We start from the raw sequence: 27,811 nt of genomic DNA, 5'->3' as shown, positions 1-27,811 counted from the left end.
ACCGCGCATAACCGGAACTTTGAGTCGCTGACACTCCCAACAACACGGACATGTTTTGGTGTAACACACAACATTCAGCGGGGCTCGGAGTGCCCCTGACCCTGCTCGACATGTGCATGCCAAGCCGTAATTTACCTGCTCATTTAAACCCTCTGCGTGTTTGTAAGTAACACCGTTAACGTTGAAAAGTATTTAGTGTTTTCGACTGCTAGCTAAATCCGCGCGAGCTTACCGGTCACGTTTTAGCTCGTCCTTCACTCGTTAGCATTAGCTTAGACGAGCTAGCATGTCAACAAACTTCTGGATTTAGTTTTAACTCCTGTTACACTCTGTCAAATAGCAGATTACCTACATCTTTTACTTCGCATGGCTTTCTTATCTTAAACAAAGACTTTGCTAGCTAGCTAGTTAGCACCAAGTTGCTAACTTTTTAGCTTTGGAAACCAGTGCCGCTCAGATTTACATCAACAGTTAAGCTAATTTACATGTTAACGTTACTTTAACGTGTTTAGGGGATTTCTCCTGCTGTGGACTGGCCAACATTTCAGTAAGATGAGGTGTTTTGTCGTTATTGTTCATGTATGTTGCTAATTTCAGTGTTGTAAAAAGAATTCAGATCCTTCTACTGAAGTATAAGTACCATTATTACCAAACTGTGAAAGTGCTCTACTACAAGTAAACGTCCTGCATTCAAAACCTTACTGGAGTAAAAGTATCTAAGTATTACCAGCAGAATTTGCTCAAAGCATAAAAAGCAAAAGCAATGATTTTGCAGTAAAGTGTTACCTGTTAGTGTTTTATTATTATATATCATGTTTTTGGATTAACAGTAGTATTATCATATTGTGAAAACGTCTAGCTACAAAGAAAAGTCCTGCATTTAAAACCTTACTCGAGTAAAGGCATGTAAACATGTCAGCATCATTTAATTAAAGTACCAAAAGTAAAAGTACTAATGGTGCATCAGTGTTTTACTATATGATGTTTTTAGATTAATATTGCTGCTGCATTTATGTGTATGTTGCACGTTACTACTGTAGATGTTAAAGGTTGTGCTCATTTCAAGTCCTGTATATTCTGTTGGGTAGTTTTATTTATAGTATGGTATCATATTCTTTAAGATCATCATATGTTTGTAGCGTGGCTGTCCCGTGAGAACCAGGCATCTCTAAGAAGTCAGCTTTTCATGGTGTCAAAAACACAGCCCTGTTTTCAGCCCTGTGATGATTAGGAATACACAATAATATAGGCATGTCATCGTTATCAGATGGTATTGGTTTTAAAATTAATGTTACGTTATGTCATTTTATTTGAATGAAGTAGCTTTAAGTTAACATTAGCTATCATAATGTGAACTTGCTGACTTACCATGAAATGAGTCAACAATCCATACGGCTACTGCAGCTAATACTATCAATCAATCAATCAATCAATTTTATTTATAAAGCCCAATATCACAAATCACAATTTGCCTCACAGGACTTTACAACATACGACATCCCTCTGTCCTGAGGACCCTCGCAGCAGATAAGGAAAAGCTCCCTTTAACAGGGGAAAAAAATGGTAGAAACCTCAGGAAGAGCAACTGAGGAGGGATCTGTCCGTCTCTTCCAGGACGGACAGATGTGCAATAGATGTCGTACAGAACAGATCAACATGATAAATTAACAGTAATCCGTATGACACAATGAGACAAAGAGAGACAGAGACGGAGACAGAGAGAGATGCAGGACAGACGGTAGCTTACAACAACATTAATGAAAGTAATAATATTATAATTATGATTCTGGCTACTGTGGTACAATATGTTGAAAGTATATATTGTTATATATACATATGTGCCCATAATCATATGCGTATAATAACAGTAGAAGTATGACTAATGATAACAGCAGCAGCAGCAGGGGGCATCTGGCAGGACCACGGCAGCAGCACAACCACACACATCACACTATCCAGGCAATTTGTGGCAAATTAAATGTGGGGTAGCCCAGCATTGTAACCCATATTTTAAAACAGTCATTCAAAAACCGTCTTTATGAGTGTGTTGAATGTTGTAACATTATAATGTTACTGTATGCTTTAGCTTGGAGGCTGGCATGAACCACTTGTCATAACAACACATTGTAGCAAGCTGGATCAATATTGAAATATATCAATAAATAAGGGATTCTTTATAATATCTGCACGTCATTGATATTGGCCAATGTCAGCTTTAAAATGGCCAACATGCTTTTCTTACTTTGCACAATAAATGAATATTACATACATTGGAAAGTATTGTATTACATGTCTCAATCTGCTGGTAGGCCATCAAGATAAGAGCATGCATCTGCAGAAGAGACTTGATGATCATTAAAATTGGGTCTATAGTACATATATTGATATCTGTATCAGTTATCTGCAAATGAGTTTTCATACATTGGCATATCGGATAACGGCAAAAAAAAATCCATTACGGTGCCTCCCTATTGATGATACATTTTCAGCTGATCCAAGAGGGTTTTAAAAATGTTTTCTTAACTTAAGAAGAAGGAGAATTTCCTTAACACATACAGAATCCATCAGTTTATCACAAACATTCAACATCAACACATTTGGTTTTTACCGGTCAGGAAGGGTATCTAAAAGTAAATAAAGCTGTCAGACAAATGAAGTGCAGTAAAAAGTACAATATTTCCCCCTGAGATGTAGAGGAGTAGAAGTATAAATTTGTACAACACAGAACTACTCAAGTAAAGTAAGAGTACCTCGAATCTATACCTGAGTACAGTTCTTGACGACATGTACTTAGTTACATTTGACCACTGGATAATTTCTGTGTCAATCTGTCTGATCTCCAGGTCTCAAAAGGCAGATTCCCTTGAGATCCTTCTAGCTGCTTCTGAACCATGAGTGGCTCCAAGCCAGACATTCTGTGGTCTCCCCACCACCCGGACCGCTATGTCATCTGTGACTCTGAGCTGGGACTTTACCGCATTGGACCTGTGGGCAGCTCAGAAACCAAGCCTGGCACTCTCCCGCTCTCTGAAGAAACTGCTGCTACTTTACTCGCCATTAACTCTGATACTCCTTACATGAAATGTGTGGCCTGGTACCCAAAGCATGAGCCTGAGTGTTTACTCGCTGTGGGACAAGCTAACGGCAGAGTGGTGCTCACCAGCCTTGGTCAGAGCCACAACTCCACATGTAAAGAGCTGGTGGGGAAAGAGTTTGTGCCCAAGCACGCCCGTCAATGCAATACTTTAGCCTGGAACCCGGTGGACAGCAACTTGCTGGCTGCTGGGTTGGACAAGCACAGGGCGGACTTCTCTGTCCTCATATGGGACATTAGCAGTAAGTTTTCCCCAGAGGCCAGTGTAGCCTCTGAGAAGATTCGTCTGTCATCTGTGGATTTGGACTCTAGCACAGTGGTGACAAAACCATTGTATGAGTTAGGCCAGAACGATGCCTGCTTGTCCCTCTGTTGGCTGCTTCGTGACCCAAAGCTGCTGTTGGCTGGCATGCACCGGAACCTCGCGATATTTGACCTGAGGAACACAAGCCAGAAAACGTTTGTCAACACTAAGGCCATCCAGGGGGTGACAGTCGACCCGCACTTCCATGACCGTGTGGCCTCTTTCTTTGAGGGCCAGGTGGCCATCTGGGACCTGAGGAAGTTTGAGAAGCCTGTGCTCACGCTCACTGAGCAGCCGAAGCCACTCACTAAGGTATGATGTAGTGTGTTTTTGAAGAGAGGAAAATGTTTAAAGGGACATTTTGGATCTTTTGAAGTGGGGTTGTATGAGGTAGTTGTCCATAGTCAGTGTAACATACAGTAGATGCACGCCCCCAGTTAGGAGAGCAGGCAGGGATACTCCCACAAAAGCCAAGCAATGTACTGCTACCTACTGATAGCCACTGTAAGTAATATACTGACTATGATTAAGTAAAAGTACATTTATAGGCAGAAAGTTGGCAGCTAATAATGCGATGCTTTCCTTTCTTATTTCAGGTGGCTTGGTGTCCAACCCGTAATGGCCTGCTGGCCACACTGACACGTGACAGCAACATCATCCGCCTCTACGACATGCAACACACTCCCACACCCATCGGTGACGAGACAGAGCCCACCATCATTGAGCGCAGCGTGCAGCCCTGTGAAAGCCAAATCGGCAGCTTTGCCTGGCATCCGTCCTCCCAGAACCGCATGGTGGTTGTATCGGCAGCTAACCGGGTCATGACTGACTTCACTGTGTTCGAACGCATCTCGCTGGCCTGGAGCTCCACCACCTCGCTCATGTGGGCGTGTGGCAGACACCTGTACGACTGCGTGGAGGACGGGGCTGAAGGAGTGGAGAGCATGATTGAGAAAGACATCGCCACTAAGATGAGGCAAAGGGCTCAGTCCAGGTACGGCCACGATACCGTCCAGGTGTGGAGGAACCACCTGCTGGCTGGAGGGAACGATCCCCAGCTGAAGTCTTTGTGGTGTGATCTGTTTTATATCCTTTATACAATGAAGTGGTGGACATATCCGCTCAGGGGGGACGTGACAAAGTTTTCATATTTATGTTGGTATAACGGTCATTATGAAACTACTCACTGTTTAACTTGCTCCTGAAACCTGACACCTCTTATTTTTACAGTCTGTGCTCTTAGGCGGAATTCATACTTCTGCGTTGAGCCTGCGCTGTAGCCTGACGTGCACCTCCCCAGAAATGTAACTACATGTCGCAGCAATGCAGACCTCATATTTATTTTTGTAAGCTGAAACCATTTCCCTCAGTGGAAACAAAGCTTTTATTTACTTTAATTTCACAGATAAGAAACAATAAATTGTGTAGATAATAAAGCCTCCACAAAAATAGCATTTTAAGTCTTGTCTTGTGTGTGATTAATACTTCTGGATTTATCCTGGCTTAATATAAGCAGAGGAAATCTCCGCTCATCGCTAGGCTAATTTATACAATGTAGAATGCCATAGGCCTGTGCTAATAAAGTTAGCATGTTCTGACAGCCCACGGAGTATCACATCCAAAAACTCCGCCCACTGGCGAGGCGACAGTATAAAAAAGGCAGTGAAAAGAGCACAGTGAGGCAGCCACAGTCACAGTTCCCTTTCACCAAATGTCACAAATGTAATTAAACATTAGATGCTGTGCATTTTTAAATCATTAAATTATCAACATATATTTTAAGTGCAAGGAATAAAACAATTAACTTACAGCAATACTATAAAGATGAACTTTAACAACATCAACCTATAAATACTGAGAGTATCCTGTCTAGATAAATGAACCATGTTAATTATTGTTATTTTACATATGAACTTTAAATGATTGCATACTAATCGGTAGATAGGTAGCCAAACATCAATAAACTGCATTTAGGCTCCTACATAAGAAATATGTACATAAGATATAACCACAGATAATATAACCAATAAAAATGCGGAGAAATTGGATCTATGACTGTGTTAAAGGTAAAAACAAAAATAATGTATATACGAATTTTAAAAAGAATAATGTCTATAGAGATTTATTAATACAGGCAAATCAAAAGATCATCATAAAAGTCACCTTCTAATATTTTGCTGTGAGTAAACCATGTTTCAAATTATGCTGATGGTGCACAAATTGTATAAAAATGAGACAACCCTGATGACAATCGGTGGTGGTGAAAACATTCTTGTTTTCTCTGCCAAGGACATGGGGATTTGTTGTAAATTTTGTTTTATAAAGATCTAAAACAGCCATGTGATTTAATTTAGAAGGCTGAAAACCACAGTTAGACTTCATTCTAATCAATGGCTGTATGTAACACACCTGTGCACAGGTGGTAGAGGCTCCACCTCTTGGGAGTTGTAGTGTTTAATAATGAGTGCAGTACAAATGGAGGCCATATGTTAGAAAATCCAAAAAAAACATTTAAAAACAAAAGTAGAATAAAAGCCCATGAACCAACTGTGAATCTTGAACCCCAAATCTGTAAGAAATGAAGGATAAAAACACTTTGGATTACAACATAACACTCATATTAAAATCCTCATTTAGGCCTGTAGGCTGAAGTCCATCAGAGGTGTTACTCCAAAAAAGCTCTCTCGCCATACCTCCCCCTTCTTGGCAGTTCTATGTGTCCAATGCCCTGGAGTAACTGAGAGGATAAAGGATGTGAAAATTGACTTAATTGTGACATGTGAAACCAGTTTGGACTCAATGATATTTCCAGCGCCTTGCCAAGACTAAGCCGGGTGGAGCGGTGGAGCAGTGGTTGGCCTGCGTTATGTAGACTGTAAATAGTTAAAATGTCTGATGAATTTCTCAGATTCAGCAGCAGTTTAACTGCTATGGTGCAATTTTAGTTTAAGTACTTATGTTCTGTGATAATTGTGGTTCTTGGGCGCCTCTCTCTGTTCTGTTTCCTGCTGTTACTATGTTGTTACAACTGCAGTATCAGTTACATTTCCTATGTAACTATCACATATGAAGCAGTGTGCAGAAGATATGGAGCTGAAACTGCAGGGGAACAAACAGTCGGTGGTCTACTCTGGTATCAAGAATATTGTAAAGACAAGCTCAGGTGAGTCTGAACTACTTGACAATTACATATGATAAAATGCTCTGCGTGAGGAAGAGTCAGACCTTGGTTAATAGTTTTTGTAAACATTATCAATTGTTAAAATGATTGAATGTTCTGTGTATGTCCTCCTGGTTTCCTCAGGCACAACGGAGAGCCGCAGGTGTTGGAGCGGTTCAGACCGTCAGACTGATGTCCCGCGGTACCACAGCGAGGAGCGCTGCCTCGCCCTGCGGCTCTGCGGCTGGATCAGCCGCGGTCCCGACATCGACGTGGAGATATTCCTGCGATCACTGGAGCAGGAGCGTGAGTGGGAGCGGGCGGCTGCCGTGGCTCTGTTCAACCTGGACATCCGCCGGGCCATCCAGATCCTCAACAAGGGAGCGACGGCTGAGAAGGGTGAGTGCTGCAGTGCTGTGGAGGGTGATGGGGGAATAGGGGGATAGGAAGCAGGTGTGTCTTTGAAGCCAAGTGTTGAGTAGAAGGAAGAATGTTTCGGACCAAACACACTAAAATGTAGTCATTTTAGACTAACATAAATTTGTATTAAAGCTGGCTTTCTGCAGCTCTCACCTCTATGTCCTAAACCCCTCCCACAAGACAGTGGAGAGCATATGCACACACTTCATACACTAACCCAGTGTTCCCATACATTAATTTATTTAAACATATTTCATTGTAAAGTTGCCTGCAGGGCATGCGTCAGCCCCACGGTCTCTCTCTGTTTATTAGACCACAAAAAAGAGTAGAATTAGCTACCCAGCCACCCACCCTGCTGTTGACTGCTTAGCTGTGAGGAGAGCGGGCAGCAACTTTGGAGTCACGGACCTTTAACTGGCGGCCGTTGGAGCTCGAATTTGGTCAGTGCAGTGCCCCCAGCGCCTGGTGTCACAGCGGGCTGGTGTCCTGTGGCAGCACATGGTCTAACCTGTGTTAAGGCAGCAACAGAAAGTTTGCTGATCTGGTGGGGACTCAGGGCTGGGGTTTGCGCTGGCTGGATTCAAGTTGCTGCAGCCACTGGCTGGGGATTTGTCTCTGTAGCGGCCGCTTGATCTCTGCGCAGTGAGGTGGTTTGTAGCGACGGAAGTGAGGCGGAGGACACACTGTGATTTGAGGCTCTAGCTAACATTAGGTACATAAATGTGAACTTCGGGCCGCAGCTATGGGCCCTTGGCTCCAGTTAGCAGAAGGCTAAACTATTCGCAATATTTTCTATGAAATGCTTCGCTGATATCGACACATGTTTTATTTTGGTTATTGTCAGACTCTCTTTTAGACTCTTTTTGATAAGTCTGTCTTTATTTCTTGGGGTCGCACTGCAGGGTAGGCAGTTGTTTCCAATGCTGGAATAGCAACTTTCTCTGCAGGATTTTTGGCCATTAAATCAGGCTTTCACCGAAGGGACGTGCATGCTTACCTTCTCTCTCAAATAACCTGTGATTGGCCACAGTCTCCTGTACAAGGCTAGGTTTTCTAAAGCCTTAAAACAGAGCCAAGAGGAGGTACAGACATCTAGTTTTCTCTGAATTACAATATGCTTAAATTTTCAAATGGGATTTTTGCCCAATGACTTTATAATAAAACTTCCTACCCCAGCTTTAATGACTTTCTGTCCTTCAGCAAGTGATATATACAAAACATGGGGAAATAGTGAAAAATACGTATGACAATATGATAGAGCATAAAATGACATCATCAAATGTCTTATTTCTTTCTGACCAACTGTACAAAACCAAAAAATATTTAATTCACTTTCATGTAAGACCAAGAAACGCAACAGATAAAAACTGCTCAGAAATGTGTTAAATATATCATTGTTCTCTCCTGATAAACAGTTTATGTCTAAGTGTGCTACATGCCCTTTTCCCTCACAGCTTTTTAACAAATGCAGTTAAGGTCCAAAGGAATTTCAGAAATGTAACAGCAGGAGAACCTTGTTTTTCACACAACACTCGTCCTGTATCAGCTGCAGAGCTTTTCACACTGAGGTTTAATGAAAACGAGGAGGGAAGGCTGTTGTTTACACACGTCTTGGCTGAGAAAAATTCCACCAATGTAGGTCAAACGTTTTTCTGCTGTGTGTTCTAATGAGTGTTTCCTGAACATGACCGATGGGGTGATTGATTAGATAAGGCGTGTCGGCAGAAACGTTTCAACAGTTACAGGGGTTTTTTTTTCTCAAACAGCAGCTCTGAATTAATGTACTGATTCTCATCTGCAGCATGCTTACACAAGCACATATTTTTTGTCATCATTTAGACTTGTTCCCAGCCTGTTTGTTTTCTTTAAATATGTAGTGAGGTAATAATCTGCTGGCCAGCTGAAAACCGCATTCCTTACTTTTGCAGAGAAAACCATTGAAAGTTATTTAGTTTATTTTTGTTAAAATTTACAATTAAATTTAACTGTAAGTGATTTTTTTTATGTTAAAAGAGTCTTTTGACATTTTGGGAATAAATATTTAGATAAATATTGTAGATGAAAAGATCAAAATCACTCTCATATCCATCCATGAAATAAGAAATTACAGCCACAATGAGCCAAGCCTGGCTCTTCCCAAATGTAAAAAATCCACCTACCAGCACCTCTAAAGGTCGCTCATTACCATGTTATATTTTGTTTTGTTTTTTAAGCTGTTCAAAAAGCAGATGTGTAAAACACATTTTGTTCTAACATGGTAATGAGAGAGCTCTAGATGTGCTGGTAAGGGATTTTTGTTTGACCTTTGGACAGAACCATACTTGCTGTTTCCCCCCTTTTTTCCCAGACTTTATGCTAAGCTAAGCTAACTGGCTGCTGGCTGCAGCTTCTTACTTAACATACAGACATGAGAATGGTATTGATCTTTTCTTTGAACTCTCAGGGAGTTTTTTTTCCCAAAATTAAACTACAAACGTTAATTTATTGATGTTGAATCAGTGATAAAGTGTGGTTGAATATTCACTTTGGCCTTTAAACTCTTTATGTTGAACAGCACACGACCATCAGTGCCAACAGGCTGTCTGTATGTCTGAAAACTAATTTGGTGCTTTTTATGTTTTTATTTAGTTTTGTTATGAATGCTACTCCATGATGAAGGTCGCAGCATGACCAAAGAGTGATGAGTTGGCTTTAATTGTGTGCTAACCATAAAACAAAGGACTTTTAAAGGTGGGAATAGACAATTTTTTACTTTAACTTATATTTGTTAGTAAATGTTGATTGCACAATGTAATGACCATAGAATAATGACAGCATCTGCATTTAGTGTATCTTATCTTATCTCTCTTATCTTAATATCTGCCTATTTAGCGGTGCTTTTTATATAATCCAACACGGAACAGGACTTTTTTAGCTGAACGTTACAAGCAACTTTCATCAACTGTGAACACACTGAAATAGTGACAGCTATGGCTACACGTTAGAGATGCGCGGATGGCGTTTGAGCGCATCCGAATCCTCATGCACTCATCAGTCATCTACCCACCCAACTTAATTATCTTCTAAAATTTAGAGACCTGCAACGGCACCCAACCCGCGCCAGACATTAAGTTATTGTATTTACATTTAAATTATGTCCAGCCGTTCGTGCTCATTCGCTTTTCAGATAGGCGCATTTTCTTGACCTAAACAATTAAAAGATTGGTTGTCACATTTCTAATGTAAAAATTACTCTAGCCTAATATTGTTTGCTCTGTTCCAATAATAAAACTCTTTGAAGTAAGTCAAGTCCTCTTGTGCCCTGCTTTACGGAGTGTGCGGTCCACCCGAAATTAATTACAATGTTAATTTTTATTGGCCCACCCACCCGCGGATTGATTTGCATCTCCACTACACTTATATTCTGTCTATCTGGGGTTAGGTCATGGTTACCATTGTTACCAGTTTAACATTCACAACCTGTAACAACCCACTAGTTGTTCTGGTCGTTACTGGTTGTGAACATTAAAGCATTGAAAACTGAAGCATTCTCTGGCACAAGAATTTCCTTTGGGATAAATAAAGTTCTCCTGAATTCACATGAATTAAATTGAATTGAGTCACATTACCTACCTACATTGTTGCCATGGTAGCTTGTCAGTGGATGGCACCCACTTGTCACTGAACCTGCCCTCACATATGCATCAATTTCCAAAGACAGTGGTGCTAACAGTAATACCACTTGGAAACGCTAGGGGGCATTAAAGTTGTCTCTTTCTACTTAAAAGTAATCTGTTTCTTGGAGCTTACTTTTCACTGCAACACAAAGCTGTCTAACTTTGAATGATTGTCTCAGAAGCTCCATCAAAACATTAGTAAATACTTTGCACACAGTGAATAAACTTTCTTCTTTTTCAAAGGTGACCTGAACCTGAACGTGGTTGCCATGGCTCTGTCGGGCTACACCGACGAAAAGTCGTCCCTGTGGAGGGAGATGTGCAGCTCTCTGAGGCTGCAGCTGAAGAACCCCTACCTTTGCGTCATGTTTGCCTTTCTCACCAGTGAGCCTGGAGCCTACGATGGCGTGCTGGTATTGAATCTCTTACTATCATGGAATTTCATAGCTCCATTGCAAACGCAGGAAAAGTAAGTGAAAAGAAACATGTTTAAATTGGCGCTCTTCTCTCACTGAACAGTAGCTGTTTTGTTTCCATTTCATGAAAACCTTTACATAGTCTTAACACGGTGATGAATAGGTAGTTAAAACTCCCGTGGTCTTTATTGGAAAAATCCTCAGGTGCACAGGAAGAGATGTGTTTCAAGTCATAAAACACCTCACAGAAAATGAACTCGCAGCCAAGACAGAGTGCATGTCTTTGCTTTTTCCTCCCTCCGTTGCATCAGATTTTGGCCGCCAGCTGCTGTCACATATATTTATCTCCTCAGACCTTTTCCTGGCCACGAGTGACGACTCCACGCTGAGTCAGTCACTCTGACGAGCTTGGCTTTTAGAGTTGATTAGGTGTGAAAGAATTTCCTGCAGAACTGTGACACAGATCAGAGATTTTAACATTACAAGCTAGAGTTTTCTGTGCCAATATAGAATCACATATATTATGTATTGAATGTAAGCAGCTCATTGCAAAATGAAGTCTTTTCTCCCCAAATTATGATCCATAATGTGTATTTAAAATGACAGGAGAAGATGAAATTCTTTGTCTGTATTTCAGTATGAGAGCAGTGTTGCTGTGCGGGACCGAGTAGCCTTTGCCTGTATGTTTCTCAGCGACGCACAGGTAACACAATACCAAGCCCATCTTTCAAACCCATACAGTAGTTATGCATAATGTCACATCCTGTAACACCATTTTGTAATGATTTCTGATTCGATAAACTTGAATGTCTCGGGGGTGTTTGGCTGCAGCTGCCTCGATACATCGACAAACTAACCAATGAGATGAAGGACGTAGGCAACCTGGAGGGCATCCTGCTGACGGGTTTGACTAAAGATGGCGTAGACCTTATGGAGAGCTACGTGGACCGCACTGGAGATGTCCAGACTGCCAGCTTCTGCATGCTGAAGGTACACAAACACAGACAAATAATGCAAAGTCTGTCTTCTTTTGAGCTGGGCACACATTCCCACACAGTATGATGTCGTTTGCATCAAAGCTTTTGCATGTTTTATTGTCCTAAATCTACTGCAGGTAAAATTAATACACGGCACATGTAAATGTTTATGGTATCATCCAGTAGTGATGAATGCCCTCATGTGAAGAGAGGCTTGTGTGTCTCATTCTGTGCTGAGTTATTTCAGTCTTTTAGAGCATGGTGAAGTCTAATGGACCGTCTATAGTCAGATAAATAAGATAATTCACTTAATATCAGTGAAACAAGGACCCCACAACAACAAGAAGACACTTAAATTCAATTTTTTAAATTTATAAAGGTCTCCTGCAAAAGCCGCCTCAGTTTATCACCTCTCTTCTCAATTTTAAAACCACTGCTCACCAGACCAGATCTCAGGCCTGTTTGACTCTAGTTACTCCCCTCGGGTAAATACTGGGACTTGGGACACCTTCCACTATGTTACACCTAGAAACAGAATGAATTACAGAGGATTTAAAACTTGAATGTATCATCCCTCTGGTTGAATTTTAACTAAGTCTATTCAGTGATGTCTGTGCTGTAGTTTGTCTGGTTAGGTATTTGTCCTGTTGTTTTGTCTGGCGCAGGTTTTTTTTCTTCTTTTACTCAGGTCTCTCTTTCTCTTACAAAAGAGATCTCAGTGAGGCTACCTGATTTTAAAAAGGGTTGTATAAAAACACAGTTTTGATTCCACAGCTTTTGCCTATTTTACCAAAACAGACACGACCATGAATAGGTGGTAGTTGAACAGCAATGATGTGCTATAACATCATTGGCACCAGTAACAACAACAATACTTTCCTTTGACCATAACTGAAGCAGGCCTCTGTTTATTGTCATCAATTAAAGGTATAATATGAAACATTTCCACATTAAACACGAGTTATGTACTTAGATTATCCCGAATGTTTTCAGCAATGTTCAAGGTTTTGGTGCATTTCATTTAGTCACCTGTCATGGTGTCATATTCCCTTTACCCTCTGTAGTTGCTCTAACTTTTGGGGAAACACAGAAAACACCAGATGATCAACACTGGCAGTCATACAGTATCAAAGAATTTAACGCAGTAGCAGACATTCTGCATTTCTTTTCTGCCACAGAATATTTATCTCATTAATTGCATGCCATTTTGCAACACAGTAATCCAGCAGAGATCTAATTTATTGTAGGGATGCAGTATCTAATAAGCTGATCCATTTTTTTCCCCCACCCAAATTTAGTGATCATGAGTGTATACATTCTCAGAACTCATCGGCTGTATTCGGCGTCTGACTTCCAGCAGACGGCGATACAGCCTCTGGGGGCAGGCCCCCGATTTTGTGGCATTCCGGTTTGATTTGGGCGGAGGAGGCGAATTTCCGTTTCCAACTTCCGTTTATATATAAGTAAATATGCTGAACCATTGCGATGGATTCAGAGTTTGCAGTGACGCCAATTATGTTCCGCCTCGTTAGTTCAGCGCACAGAGCGTTTAACCTGGCAACAACTGCAGCCGGCTCAAACGTGATTGGTCAATATCAAGCAGACTACAAACAGCCTACAACCGGAAACCAGGGCTCTTCCGCTCTTCTTCCGGAGGTAAGATCTCCGGGGTTTGCCTACAGACTCTACATTCACTGAATGTAGAGTCTGTATATAGAGACTAGAGTGTATGTAATATATATTTATTGTGCAAAAAAGAAAAAGAAAAAGCATGTTGACCCATTCTGATTCCAATGACGTCCCAATATTATAATAATGATAATAATGACAATAATAATAATAATAATGATAATAATAATAATAATGATACATCAGATTTAAAAAATGAAAAATGACTGGTGGAAACTAGGGAAATGCCAGTTTGAACAGACTTGACTTGTTGAGTGGGAGGGAGTTCCAAAGGGTTGGGGCAGCAGCGGCGAAGGCTCGGTCCACCAAGGTTCGGTGCTTGGTTCTAGTGATTGAGGTCAGGAGGTTGGAGTCAGTAGAGCAAAGTCAGCGGGTGGGGGAATGGCAGAGGAGGAGGTCCCTAATTTATTGATATATTTCAATACTGATCCAGCTTACTACGATGTGGTACTATGACAAGTGACTCATGCCAGCCTCCAAGCTAAAGCATGCAGTAACATAATGTTACAACGTTCAACATGCTCATAAAGTCGGTTTTGTAAGCCAGGTGTTACCATATTGGGCTACGCCATTTTTATTTTGCCACAAAACATTAGCTGCAGTAGCTGTATGGGTAGTTGACTCATTTCATGGTAAATTGACTAACAATAGCTAATTTTAACTTGCGGCTATTTCCTTAGAATAAAATGACATAACATGAATAAAACTTACATACATTTCCACCTCTGTGAACAAGATTTCCTCCTGAGTCACTCAAATAGATTTTTATTAGCAGTAGTGGTTGTTTAACAATGAAGAGAACAACTCCCCTGATCTTGCGCTACTTCGCGACGACGTCATACATCATCTTTTGTTACTGTTTTTATTAAGAGACCCCTGGGTGCAGAAATTGGATGCTCTTTGTTTAAACCGGTCTCTTTGTGCAACACAACTTTTTTTTCAAATTAGATTCAGTTTCCTGGCCTCGGATGCAATATTTAAACTATCAAATAAATCATTTTTATTTTTATATTAATAAAAAAGTGTACTCTGGCTCCCCTTTGAATAGTGATAGAAAAAACTGGCCCATAGTTGAATGTAACTGCCAACGCCTAGACCATTTAATGTGGTTCACTGCAAGAGGCGAAAACAATGCCATCTGAAATTGTGTTGTGCCATGCAAACTGCAGACTGGGCTCCTATGGTTGAAAGTGCAGAGCAGCCCCAACGAGCTACAGTAAGTGACCCCGAAATAACAGGTTTAATCAGTAACCTAAATGAACTAAATATAAAACTGCAACAAAGAAAGAAGGAACTGTCGGTTTGTTCGCACCCTTGGAGAAATCGAGGCACATGCTAAAACTTGCCTCTTCATTTTTAAAAGGTCACAGCTGTTATTATTAACACAGTTGCCACCTCCAATAACAACATGAAACAAGCCTCATTGGAATTGTTTGCGCTCATGCACTTGTTTCTATAAAGAAAACTAAAGAAATTCAAGTGGAACAGGTCTGTAACGTATTTAACATGCTGTAGAACAGCTCGCTTTTGTTTTGATTTATTTTATTCCTGTTCTAACCTGCTCCTGTGTGGAGTACTGCAGTGTACAAGGCATCCACCACCTATGCAGTCAGTGCATATAGCTCACATACATACACACAAACATGTACACATTCCATCAGAGGGATGGGTGCAGGAAGAGGCAGGAAGGGTGAAACTTCTAGAAGCTGTATTATGCAATTACACATTTGACTGTTTGTTTTGTGACCTCCTTCTCCAAGCTATGCATAAACTGAAGTGATAATGTGAAGTAAGGTTAAGAGAATACTCCCAATCTCTTAACAGGGTTCCCCAGGTGAGGTGCTGAAAGACCCTCGAGTCCAGTGCTGGATTGAAAACTACCGCAACCTGTTGGACGCGTGGAGATTCTGGCACAAACGGGCTGAGTTTGACATCCACAGAGGCAAGCTGGACCCCAGCTCCAAACCACTGGCCCAGGTAACAAACACCAGGGGGTGATTTTATAGTAACTGCAGTGCTGAAATAAAATCGACTCACAACAAATTACAATAGTTTTTGAGCCATTCATCAATGGAAAATGACAAATGTTTGTTGGCTTCTCAAATGTGAGATTTTGCAGATTTTTAAATTAGGAATTTCTCAAAGGCAGGTCCATCTGCGCTCATTTATAGGCGCCTTTCAGAAAACTCAAAGACACCTTACAAGACACAGTTAAAAAATAAGCAGCAATAATACTGTTATATACAATAAAAGTTCATAAAATGACCAGACAAAAATCATAATTATAAATATTAGGTACAAAATCATCATCAGTGCAGGTCCCAATATGTGTGGCACCATTAATAATAATAATAATGATGATAATAATAATAACTTAGACTTATATAGCGCCTTTCAAGAGACCCAAGGACGCTTTACAACAACAAAAATAACAATCTAGCAACCAAAAGCCAGGGTGAACAGGTGTCTTTTCAGTGCAGATTTAAAAATGTCCAGTGTTGGTGCCTGGCGAATCTCCATGGGGAGAGAGTTCCAGAGGGTTGGGGCTGCCACACTGAAGGCTCTATCCCCAAGTGTTTGCCTAAATCAGACCGAATATGCCAGCATGAAAAAGTGTGCGTTCAAAGGTGTGTGTTGAAGGAGGAAAGGGAGTCAATATTGCGAATGTGGTGGGGGAGAGAGTTCCAGAGGCGGGAGCAGAACGGCTGAAGGCTCTAGAAGCCATGGTAGTCAAGTGGGCAGATGGTGATGGGAGCTGGATTGCAGACAAGGATCTAAGAGTACAGGAGGGTGTGTAGGTATGAAGGAGTTCAGACAGGTATGAACGGGCTTGATTATGAAGATCAGAAGCAGAATCTTGAAATCGATGCGATATTTAAAGGGATAGTGCACCTAAAAATGAAAATTCAGCCATTATCTACTCACCCATATGCCGAGGGAGGCTCAGGTGAAGTTTTAGAGTCCTCACAACAGTTGCGGAGATCCAGGGGGAGAGGGGGTAGCAACAAAACTCCACCTAATGGAGGCTTATGGCGCCCCAGATTCAAACGTCCAAAAACACATAATTGAAACCACAAAATATCTCCATACTGCTCGTCCGTAGTGATCCAAGTGTCCTGAAGCCCTGACATAAAAAGTTGTTTGGAAAAACGTCATTTGAACTCTGTTTTTAGCCTCATTGTAGCCTGTAGCACTCCATTAGGTAGAGTTGTGTTGCTACCTCCTCTCCCCTCGGATCTCCACAAGTGTTGTGAGGACTCTAAAACTTCACTTAAGCCTCCATCGGCATATGGGTGAGTAGATAATGGCTGAATTTTAATTTTTGGGTGCACTATCCCTTTAACAGGAAGCCAGTGAAGCTGCTGGAGAACAGATATAATCTATGGAGGGGGTTCTGGTAATGATACAGGCGGCTGAACTCTGGACCAAGTGCAGTAAATGAAGACAATTGAGAGGGAGACCAAAGAGGACAGATTTGCAATACTCAGTATGGTATATCTGTGGCTGGAGCAGCTGTGTGACCTGCCCACCATACCAACGTGCCAGTCCACCATCATCCCCCTTTGCACCTTGGTCCGGAAACAGAAGCCCTGAAATGGAAATGCCAAGTTAGCATTTAGCTAGCTATGTTGGAAGGTTTGCTTTGTACCTGTGGTGGGCGTAGTTTGTTGGGTTGTGTCTTGTAGGCTCTGAACGGAATGTGGCTGCAGCAATACATGATGACTCTTCAATTACAGGTTTTTCAAATGGAAACGCCCACTCAGTCGTTAGCACTAAGCAGTGATGTAAGTCAGAGCACGCAAATTATAATAATTATAATGAACTGAAAGGGTTAGTTTGGTGTTTTGGAAGTAGGGTTGTATGAGATGCTTATCCATATTCAGCGTATTATTCTTACCACTTTACCTCGTTGTCAGACGGCTCTTTCTGACATGGAACTGAAGCCATTATATCCCTCTCTTCGAAGCCACCAGGCCACTCTGACAACACAGTGATTTTTACCTTGCAAAATATGGGAGTTGCAGGTATACTGCTGCCTCAATTGGTTGGTCTGTTTGTGTCGTTGTGTGACTTTTGGATCTGAACTAACTTTTAATGTTTGGATTTGAATACATAAAACTACTGGGAACATATACACTGTGATTAAAAACCTTTAAAATAAAAAGAGGGGCCTGGCCTTTAAGATGTCTCCTTTGGCTCTCAAAAATTGCCCTGAGCATGATCCACTACATCCTGTCATTTCTCAGAGTAAACAATTAATCTAACTTAATGATAAGTAGATTAATTATTAATGAAATCATCGTAAGCTGCAGCCATAAATACTTGCATTTGATCATATCGGTCATTGTAGAGTATCAGTAAGGTTAAAGCAGTAAACAGTATCTTGACATATGACTCTACTGTGATAGGGCGCTGACAGACTCAAAGCAGCCTGTCTTGTTTGTTTACTGTCTTCGATATAACCTCCCTCATAACAAAATAGGAGGCTTGTACTGATTATTGCAACACAGGTAGTCGGTGCCAAGCTTGTAACACCCATAGCTCTGCTCTCCAATTCTTGTCATAAAACCTGTGCTCAAGTTAGAAATCTTTGTTGCTTTCTGTTCCAGATAGTACACATGTTGCAGAGGCCCTTTGATAAAGCCTTGTGCTAAAAATGTTTTTTATGTGTGAGTATGAGTAGTGTGAGTGCTGCGAGCAAACCTCGGCACGTCCTAACTGCACCACTGACATTCCAGTATCCACAGTTACGCATATTGGGATTATTGCAGTATTATCTAATGCTTATCTCTCTTCCCTCAAAGTGAAAATCAAACAGCTGGCGAGCATGTGCTTGTTGGTTTTTAGCTTCATGTTCGCTGGTCCTTATCAACCGACCTTTGTGTTTGTTCCTGTGTGACAGGTGTTTGTGAGTTGCAACTTCTGTGGGAAGTCTATCTCCTACAGCTGCTCGGCGATGCCTCACCAGGGCCGCGGATTCAGCCAGTACGGTGTCAGCGGCTCACCCACCAAGTCTAAAGTCACCAGTTGCCCCGGCTGCAGGAAACCTCTGCCACGTTGTGCCCTCTGCCTCATGAACATGGGCACACCTGTTTCTAACTGCCCAGGTAAAGTGGGCTGTGAGGAGTGTGGAGACAGGTGATCAGCAACAGGCAGGCATCTTGGAGCAGCTTAAGTGTTTATTATACCTAACTGAGCATTTGCAGCAGATTGACTGTGTGGACTTTGATCAGCATTCAGAGGTAGATGCACCTGGACGCTCAGCAGCCAATCCAGTTTCCTTATTGCTGTGATGTCACTCACACCAATGTTGATGTACATAGTCAAATTTTATAGATTGCTAATATTGACTTGTTGATAAATCTTCTCTGGCAGGAACGGGGAAGTCAGATGAGAAGGTGGACTTGACAAGGGAGAACAAACTGGCTCAGTTCAACAACTGGTTCACCTGGTGTCACAACTGTCGACACGGCGGCCACGCTGGCCACATGCTCAGCTGGTTCAGGTGGGATTCTCACTGGATGCTGCACATGTGTGGGGGCTGTTTTAAGACATATGTGACCGTGCTGCTGTGATCTGTGCACCTCCTGTTCATGGGGTTTTCAAATATGAACAAAAAGAAAAAAGAATTTTTACATAACCAATCAAACGCAAATATCCAATATCTGCTGATACACACCGCAACAGTAATTCCTGATGTTACCAGTCCTGTTTTAAATCCAAAGGAGACACGTGTGGTGCCCAAAATGCTTCCTACTCTGTGGTTATTGTGGAAGGCAAAGTGATTCTACTGATTTATATAAAGTTAAAACTGCTCTTAATTACCTGTCTCTTAATGTCAGTGTAAATGTAAAGGTGTAACGTTCATGTTGTTCATGTTCATGTTGGGATCCTGCTACAGGAGGATGACTGTGTTTTCCAGTATAGACCGTTTCAAACTTCACAACATAAACAATCTAAATTGGTCCCTTTGTATTTCCTGTTGGAATGTTTATTAACGCAGGAGCTGACAGGAAGTAAACACGGACCAAAGCTGTTGGTCAGGAGGCCATCATGATATCCTCTTTGGCTATGTTCAGACTACAGGCAAATCAGATTAGTTTCTGACATCAGATCTTTAAGGGGCAGTGTTCACCAGAGCATTTTGCTGAGGCCAGTGTATTTTTTTTTAAGGCTTTGCAATGGAAGCGCCACGTATTATTATTGTTATAGCATGTGTGTGCCCAATTTGTGTCTCTTGGTCTGTATGTATATATTATACTTTTACTAAGGTAACCTTGGGTGTTTTGAAAGGCGCCTTTTAAATAGAATATATTATTGTTATTATTGTTATTATTACAGCATGAATACACAGCGCTCTTATTGCAAAGCCTTAAAAAAATATAATAGCCTAAGAAAAAAATGGTTTGATGGACACGGCCCCTAAGACAGACTGTCAGCACTGTTATTTGCAAGGGTCACATCAGATTTGTGTGTCCAGACATCACCAACCTATCTGCATGTGTTGCTGTGGTAATGACGTAGACATCAGTAAACTATGTAGCTATGCTGGTGACCGCGCCCCCTGATGTGAAGGCATGAGAAATAGCAATCGCAGTTATTTATCTCAATTTATTTTGCCGTCTGTCCCCAACCTGTTGTTCTCCATGTTATCTTCCATAGCAATCTGCTAGCAGTAGCATGCATTCTGCTCAGCACTCCATCTCTCTGGAATTGACATCATCGTTGTGGCACAAAATCCTATTTGAGTGGCCAGAAATGTAGAAAATGTGGTTTGTATTTGATCAGATTTCATGTGGTTTTTGTGGTCCAGACTTTCCAAAATCAGTCTTGAAACAAATTTGGGAATGCCAAAAAACGGATTTGGGTTGGCAGTCTGAACAAGGCCTTTGAGAGCAAAGCTCACCCTCTTGATTCCCCTAAACAGTAGCTGATCTAATACTGATAAAAGTAATGTCAAGTAGAAATAATGTGCCTGTGGAAAAACCCTCTTTGCTTTATTTTATTTTCATGTGACTAAAGCAAAAGTGTAGAATAAAGTGTATAACTGAAAATACTGAAATTCAGTAATAAATCGGCAATAAAATGAATTTTATTTGATTTTTTTATGATTTTTGTTTCAAAATTGAAAATTCAATGAAGGGAAGGTTCACTGACCTGCTGTGCCTGTCTGTGTTCATGTGGCCATGATGTACAAACTTCTGCATTATCTACACTTTACACTTTTTTTCTCCTCGTCTACACATTGTTTTGTTAATTGACCTTCATGTGTGTGTTACAGAGACCACACAGAGTGCCCAGTGTCTGCCTGCACGTGTAAATGCATGCAGCTGGACACCACAGGGAACCTGGTGCCTTCAGACAGCAGCTAAACAGGAGACGCTTGTTGGAAAAGTGAAGCCAAACACCAGCCCACAGCCAACCAGTGCAGGTTCACTGCTGCACCCACCACACCGACACCTGGGCAAGGGATGAAGGGTGCCAGCAGTGTCCTGCTCTGAGGTGGCTGCTCGGATAGAAAGACGTACTGTTAAGTTATAGTCTAGTGAATGTAAAGTTGTAACAGAGCCGTATATGAAGAAGGGAGGCAGTGTGTGTGTGTGTTACTGATTTGACTAACTGAATCGATGATAGAAAGGGAGCGAATGCAAACTCACTGCTCTGCTAATGTAAATCCCACTCAGGAGAAATATAAGAGGCTCTGCTGTAATCGGCCTCTTCCAATCTAACCTGAATCAGGCTGATATTGTGATCTATTAAAAAAAAAAAAAAAAGAATCATATGTCCACTCACATCAGGTTGCAAAGATGTGATCGCAGGTGCCAAAATGTCGGAGCTCTATTTTGTGGCTTGTGTTTTAATACGCTATTTAACGTCTGTGTTTGTCTTACGAAAGGATCTTCACATACCTCATGAAAGCATTGCTCGGGGTGAAGGACGGTACCCCGGGTGACGGGAGCGGAGTGGCGCGCACAATAACAACACTCCCTTGCTCTCTTCATGTTCCTCTGTGCCACTCTTCATCTGGCATTGTGCGGGAGGGCTTCTAGTGCGATGGGGTGGCTTCGGGGGAGAGGATGAGGAATTGGAGAAGGTAGGGGGTGACGGGTGATGAGGAGGAAGGGTGGGAGGGTGCGTCTGTATTCACCAGCCCACTCCAGGCCTGTGGTCCATGAAAGAAGCTCGCCAGAAAACAGCAGCTGCTCGGCACTCTGACAAGACCCTCCAGATTGTTCCCCTCATAAAGAACCTCAGCTGCCGGAACACTATTGACTCAAAGAGAGGGCGAGAGAACAGACAGCCTGAGCCCTGCGCCCCCCCTCCTACACCCTGCGACATACACAGACTTGCCCTCTCTTTCTTTCTCCCTCTCTGTGGTGCCCAAATTGCACCCAAAAAACTATGCATACCACACATCAATCCAAGGATGGGCGCCGTCTGTGGTGGGACGGCTGTGTGTAAGCCGCATTGTAAATGGGTTTTCTCTCTTTCTCTGCCACCCTCCCCGCTCTGTCACTAACCTAGGGAGGCATTGTAAGTGAGAGGCGGCCTGCACCAGAGCTGGCTAAATCACTTAGTCATGGAGTAGGGAGGAGGAGGTGAGGAGGAGGGGGGCACAGGAGCTACTGTATGCCGCTTTCACCAGGATCTCGTCCCGGTGTGGGAGGTTTTATAGGTCTGCATGCCCTTTTGTGAACTGTTTTGGAGTGGAGCTGACAAATTGGCGAGCCGTGTAGCGTCCCGAAAAACAGGGTGGCTGGAATTTCATCCTTTCAGTGTTTCTTGTGTTTGCCTTTTAAATAAATTCCGACTGACAAATTGGAGGGCTGCTGAATGGGGGTGTTTTCCATAAGTTTACATGGTTTATTTTTACATTATCATGTTTCATAGACACAGATGGCGTGGGTTTGCTATCATGTGCATTCTTTATCTTTGCTTGAAAGCATTGAGTCACACATTATTCTCCCATGGGAACTCCCACAGAAACACAGACCGTCAGAGCAGGCAGAGATGAACACCAGAGAAAAACGATAGATTTTGGACCTCAGTGAGTAATACAATCTTCTTACTAGATTTAAAGTTGTTCTTGGCCTCACAAACAATAGTTGACACAACAGTCTCACCACAAGGTCCATTTAATATGTGTTCTGGTGCTTTCACTCACATCACAGTCTCCCTCAGCAGATGGAGTTTGTTCCGTTGTCAATTTCCCCCCTTTTTAAGTTGAGACGGAAATTCACTCTTGACCTTGGAAAGCAGCCGTTAAGCAACAGTCTCACCACTATTGGAATTATCTTTGTTGGCCAAGATTGTTTAAGCACACAAATAGAGCCTGGAACGAATGTACAGGAACATATTTATATACATATATATATATGTACATCGAGCTCAAACAAGGCTAAATGTACATAAGCAAATGCTAACGTACAACTATGATAAGTACAGGCAAGTAAGCATGAAAAAAAGATAGACGCAGTAGCTTACAGTGCATTTTTTTGTACAGGCCAAACTGTTACTGTAAATCGTATAGACTATGCCAGAGTAAAAACTGTACGGAGAATGTAAGTCACTGTAGTCCATTGGTAGTAGCATCTACATTTCCATGTGCTGAGGAAGATTGTGTAATGACGATTGAAAGCTCCAGGACTGCCACAAATGGACATCCTCAACTGTAATATTTATTCAGCCATCTATTTATATACTGTAATCTACACTGTATACAGTATATAGGTAAATTTCCCAAGCAATACTTTGGTTTTTGGGTCGTTCCTGTTATGCAGCAACATTTTGGCCTCATAACTTTTGGAGAATAAAAAGTTTTCTTCATGTTTTTTGCATCATATAAGAACAGTGACATGTTAAATTGTGAGGAAATCACATTGGCCAAGCTCAGGCACTCAAATAATCCCCATGGGTGGACCTAACAGGGTGGAATTTTTTTTAGCTAAATTAGCATTAGCTCTTTTATAAATATATCAAATATGCTTTGACAGTTTTTGATCACACTAACTTCATTTACAATTTAGCATAACAGGATTGAACTTTAGGAGTTTGACAGAGAGATTAACATCATGAAATATTGATACTCCTTTGAGTTCCCTCTTAAAAAAGAGTCTTTGTGCAAATGATGGAATTGTAGTCTTTTTTATTAAATTCATTATTTTAATTAACGAACAGGGTGGAAAAGTGTCCCAGGGACCCACATTAAATGATGAAACTTGTAAATTTAAAAAAAAAAAAAAAAAAATCCACATAATTAGGGAGAGTTTTTTTTAAACAAGATATATTTTTATTTTTTATTCAATTAAGAGGACAAAAAGACAACCCATCCTACCCATCAACCCAGGAACAAGCAGAGAAAGCCAGACCAGTCAATGAAATCTAATAGACAAGACAGAAAAATAGCTAAATTTAAAAAAAATATATGTAAAAATTGACGACATATTAACTTGTATGACATAAGTAGGGGTGTATAGCATGTTTTGTTACAATTTTTCAGCTTCCATATTTGCCACAAAAGTTAAAAATGGTTGCCAAGTGGCAGAGACGCGTGCAGTTGATCCTTTAATAAAACAAGATTGTCTCCAATTGTAAATGATACATAACATCCTTCGTTCAATGTCCATATGTTGGAGGTGAAGAGTTAATCAGGGAGAGTTTAACATGGCTTATGAAATAATTAAATTACTTGGCACTGGGGAGATGTAGCAAAAAAAAAACCTCAACAAAGCTCTAAAAAGGGACTTTTACTGTGCATTATATTATGTTTATGTGATTAAAAAGACAACTGACGATTAAAGCCATTTGTTAAAAAAATGAATATAAAAATATGAAATATTTGGGAGTAATTGATGGTGACAGACATCTTGCTGCACAACAGAATTAATCCTTATATAAGAATATTTCTACATCTTAATTTTCAGACTTTATCCACAGTAGTAAGACATCTCTGACCTGATTGGACGATCATAGACAAGCTGTGACCAATCAGCGACGTTACTGTAAAACGCCACTGTCCAATCACAAGCTGAGAAGGCATGAGCACGGCCCGCCCACGGGCAGCAGCCAGTAGTCTTGCCGAAACAACTGTCATTTATGATGGGGAAGACAGAGCGAGAGCTGGAAAACGCCAAATAAACCTTTCAAGAAGTATCAAAAACAACTTTTAAAGTTACTTGTGTTGTGTTTAAAGCTCACGTCGGCATGTGTTAGTAACTTACAGGTAAGTTATAACCATATAATGCGTGTTTTCGCTCGAGCGCTGGAGTTGAAATTTTAAAAAAAGGAAGCTAACGTTTTTTTTTTTCTTTTGCTAACAAGCTAATGTTTATCTTACCGTTTCCCCCTCACCACCACCACCACCACCTCCACCACCAACACTTTCTTCTCTAGAGAGGCAGCAACTTTGGCACCACGTCTTTCTCACCGCGATAGGAATTACAGCCAGTTTCGGAGGATGTCAGCCCCCAGCAACTCGCTCCAGCAGCCGAGGGTGAGACGCAGCAATGCGGGCTCCCCCGGCTCGTTCAACAACAGCAGCTGCCGTTTGCACCCCATCCGTGCCACCGTGCCCTACCAGCTCCTGCGTGGGGGTCAGAGCAGCCCGACGCGGTCTCAGACCCTCTACGGTGGAGCCACGAACAGCCGAGGCTCGAGTCCCCCCTCCAGCCCGTCACTCAGCTCAGGAAGTGCAAATGCTAAGCAAAGACTGTCCCCCGAAAACAAGGACTCCTCCTGTGCCCCAGACTCTCCAGTCTCCAGAGGTAAAAACGCTTTTCTTGAACTGTTTTGCCTCACACAGGCCAAGAAATGCCATGTCACCACGTGTTGTTGCCCACTGATAACTGGTCATGGTAACTTTTCCTTCTACACCAACTACTACACAGTTATACAATTAAATTATGATACTTTAATTGAGCAAAATTGGTCAAATATCACATTTGAGGCAACGACCTTTAACTCTGAAGCGAGTTGGCACTTGATTTGCACAAGGTTGATGCATTACCTATGTAGCCTATCATCCACTTACACAATTAGGCACTCATAAAGAGAATAGAGTGCACTACTGGCTCTCTTTATTTCCTATGGACTTTTGACAGGAGAGAAGGGGGAGGAGAGAATTGGCAGAAAGACATGCTTTCAGTTGTAAAAGGGGCCACGTCAGTCCCAGTAGACACAGTGCTGAGTGAATAGTCAGGTGTTGCTTATTCTGACCTCTCTCCGTACACGCAGCATGGAGTACTCATGGCACATTCAGACCATATGCTGAGTCTCTCCATGTTGCCTTGCATATGGATCACAGAGGCTCGTGCTATGTCGTTTTGTGTCACGCTCAGCTGCTCCTTAGAACTGATATGAAGACTAACTAAAGGAGGGCAGGCAGCCCTAAATCCGCATTTTCCAGTGTTTCACTAAATCTCATTTATGTGACAGCCTTTCCTGCCAAATATCCACACTGTGGCTGGTTTTACAGAGCTGTAGCAGTATCTTTTTTGTAGGCCAGAACTACATTTTTAGCTAGAAAACTACTGCATTTTTTGTTTGGTAAACCCTGTGTTTTATGTACAAAACACACACATAACTACACACTATTTGGCAAGGCACATGGTGATATGGAAGTGTGTGAATAAAGCTTGGTTTTCCAGTATGTGAAGACAAAAAGAGACTCCTTCTAGTTCTGTTAAGCTCAGTGGGTATTTCTGACTCTGCATCAGTTCCCATGAAAAGCACCAGGTATTCTCACCACAAGAGTGTTCTATACTTAATGTGATTAGGTCACAAAGCGCAACACAGCAACCACATTACACTAAATGGATCAATGCTACCTTAATTTGTCACGTTTGATAGCTTCTCTCTCTTACCTTTTAACCAAAATGGCAGCCCTGCTGTCTCAGTGCAGCATGGTAGTTATTGTGGAGTTGTGTGTGGAATCTTATGTTTGTGACATGCTTCACATTCCTCAGTTCTTTGAATGAGATGACCTCCAACCCTGACCAGTGTACCATGCAAGGCAGGAAACGAAGTCTCTTCCATAACAACAGCATAGGCAGACTTACCAGGCACAACGAATTTCACCCGTGTTTGGCTAGCGGTTGGTGTTGATTTCCCACCCCAGTGGCATGCCACGCATACCTCAGGTCTCTGAGAGAGTCGACCTCTAACCCAGGCCAGTGTCCCATGCTCGTGATGATGATGGAGACTTGACCCTCCTTCATTACTGTGACCTCACAGTCCAAACACGCATGAGAGGCCTCAGATGACGACTATGACCATGTCATTGTGGGTTAGTAGCAGTCAAAAAAAATGCAAACTTGATTTAGTCATCTTCATCTTTCATCACAGCAGCCCAGCTTGATGTGAGTGAAGCGGGAGGCTTTGCACTTTGTAATTTATCATTCATTGAGGTACTTTGCACCCACTCGCAGATATAATGCTCGCCATTTAGTGGGAAAATTCAGTCCAAAGTGCCCTGCAGTGCCATCAGTGTTAGTGCCAGGCGGTGTCACACTGGTAATGGACTGCACTGGTGTTCAAACAGTTCACATCATAGCCTAATGATGAAGGACAGACTGAAGTGTATTATATTCCACATCGTGACCTTTTAGGTTCACCAGCATGACATCATTCTCTTACCACACTGTCCCAACAATGATAGTCTAGCTCTCTGTCAAAGTGCCAGCTGTGCTGAAACGGCCCTGCTTCATTGTCAACCATTCAAACTGCAGAGTAGGAACAAATGTGAAAATGAGCGTGTTGTCCCAATCAGTCAGCTCTGTTGGAACTGTGCTCTGTTTTTTTTTTTTTTTTTTTTAGTTTTATGAGCTGGCACGAAACTGACTGTGTAGCATCTGGTTGGACCTTGATGTTGAGTTTGCTTACTCTTCACTTCTCAGCTATAAAAGTAGGAATTGTTAGCACTGTTAGCATACACTCCTCATAAATCGAGATACACTGAAAGTAGTCCAAGCTAGCTTGTTGTGGGAGGTACCCACCGGACTCATTGACTGATGCTAATGATGCTAACAAGCCATTTCCTGACCAGCTGAGGGACAGATGCTGAAACTCATAACTTTAAAAACATCACTGCCAACAT

The 27,811-nt window shown here is 41.8% G+C and overlaps 2 protein-coding genes across 4 annotated transcripts in view; both read left to right on the top strand.

The window, feature by feature from the left end:
* The first annotated feature begins 28 nt into the window (after positions 1 to 28).
* On the top strand, positions 29 to 23,452 carry mios (missing oocyte, meiosis regulator, homolog (Drosophila)). Its single transcript, XM_049582554.1, has 12 exons — positions 29 to 162; positions 2,844 to 3,710; positions 3,995 to 4,488; positions 6,467 to 6,561; positions 6,703 to 6,957; positions 10,878 to 11,047; positions 11,688 to 11,753; positions 11,882 to 12,040; positions 15,541 to 15,693; positions 18,620 to 18,824; positions 19,093 to 19,222; positions 20,999 to 23,452. Exons 2-12 carry the CDS (start codon positions 2,892 to 2,894, stop codon positions 21,087 to 21,089), a joined length of 2,637 nt encoding a protein of 878 aa, XP_049438511.1. The 5' UTR covers positions 29 to 162; positions 2,844 to 2,891; the 3' UTR covers positions 21,090 to 23,452.
* A 1,326-nt stretch (positions 23,453 to 24,778) lies between these two features.
* LOC125892557 (glucocorticoid-induced transcript 1 protein) overlaps positions 24,779 to 27,811 on the top strand; it is a 28,737-nt gene continuing 25,704 nt past the window's right edge. Inside the window, exons 1-2 of one of the 3 annotated variants that reach the window (XM_049582557.1) lie at positions 24,779 to 24,940; positions 25,111 to 25,481. In XM_049582557.1, coding sequence (XP_049438514.1) covers positions 25,175 to 25,481 — 307 coding nt within the window. In that variant the 5' untranslated portion in view covers positions 24,779 to 24,940; positions 25,111 to 25,174. The remainder of the gene's footprint in view (positions 24,941 to 25,110; positions 25,482 to 27,811) is intronic. The other 2 variants (XM_049582555.1, XM_049582556.1) reach the window with 2 other exon arrangements.

This window comes from Epinephelus fuscoguttatus, linkage group LG8 (genome assembly GCF_011397635.1).
Source record: "Epinephelus fuscoguttatus linkage group LG8, E.fuscoguttatus.final_Chr_v1".
Classification (NCBI taxonomy): domain Eukaryota; kingdom Metazoa; phylum Chordata; class Actinopteri; order Perciformes; family Serranidae; genus Epinephelus; species Epinephelus fuscoguttatus.
This window is presented reverse-complemented; position numbering and strand designations above follow the sequence as displayed.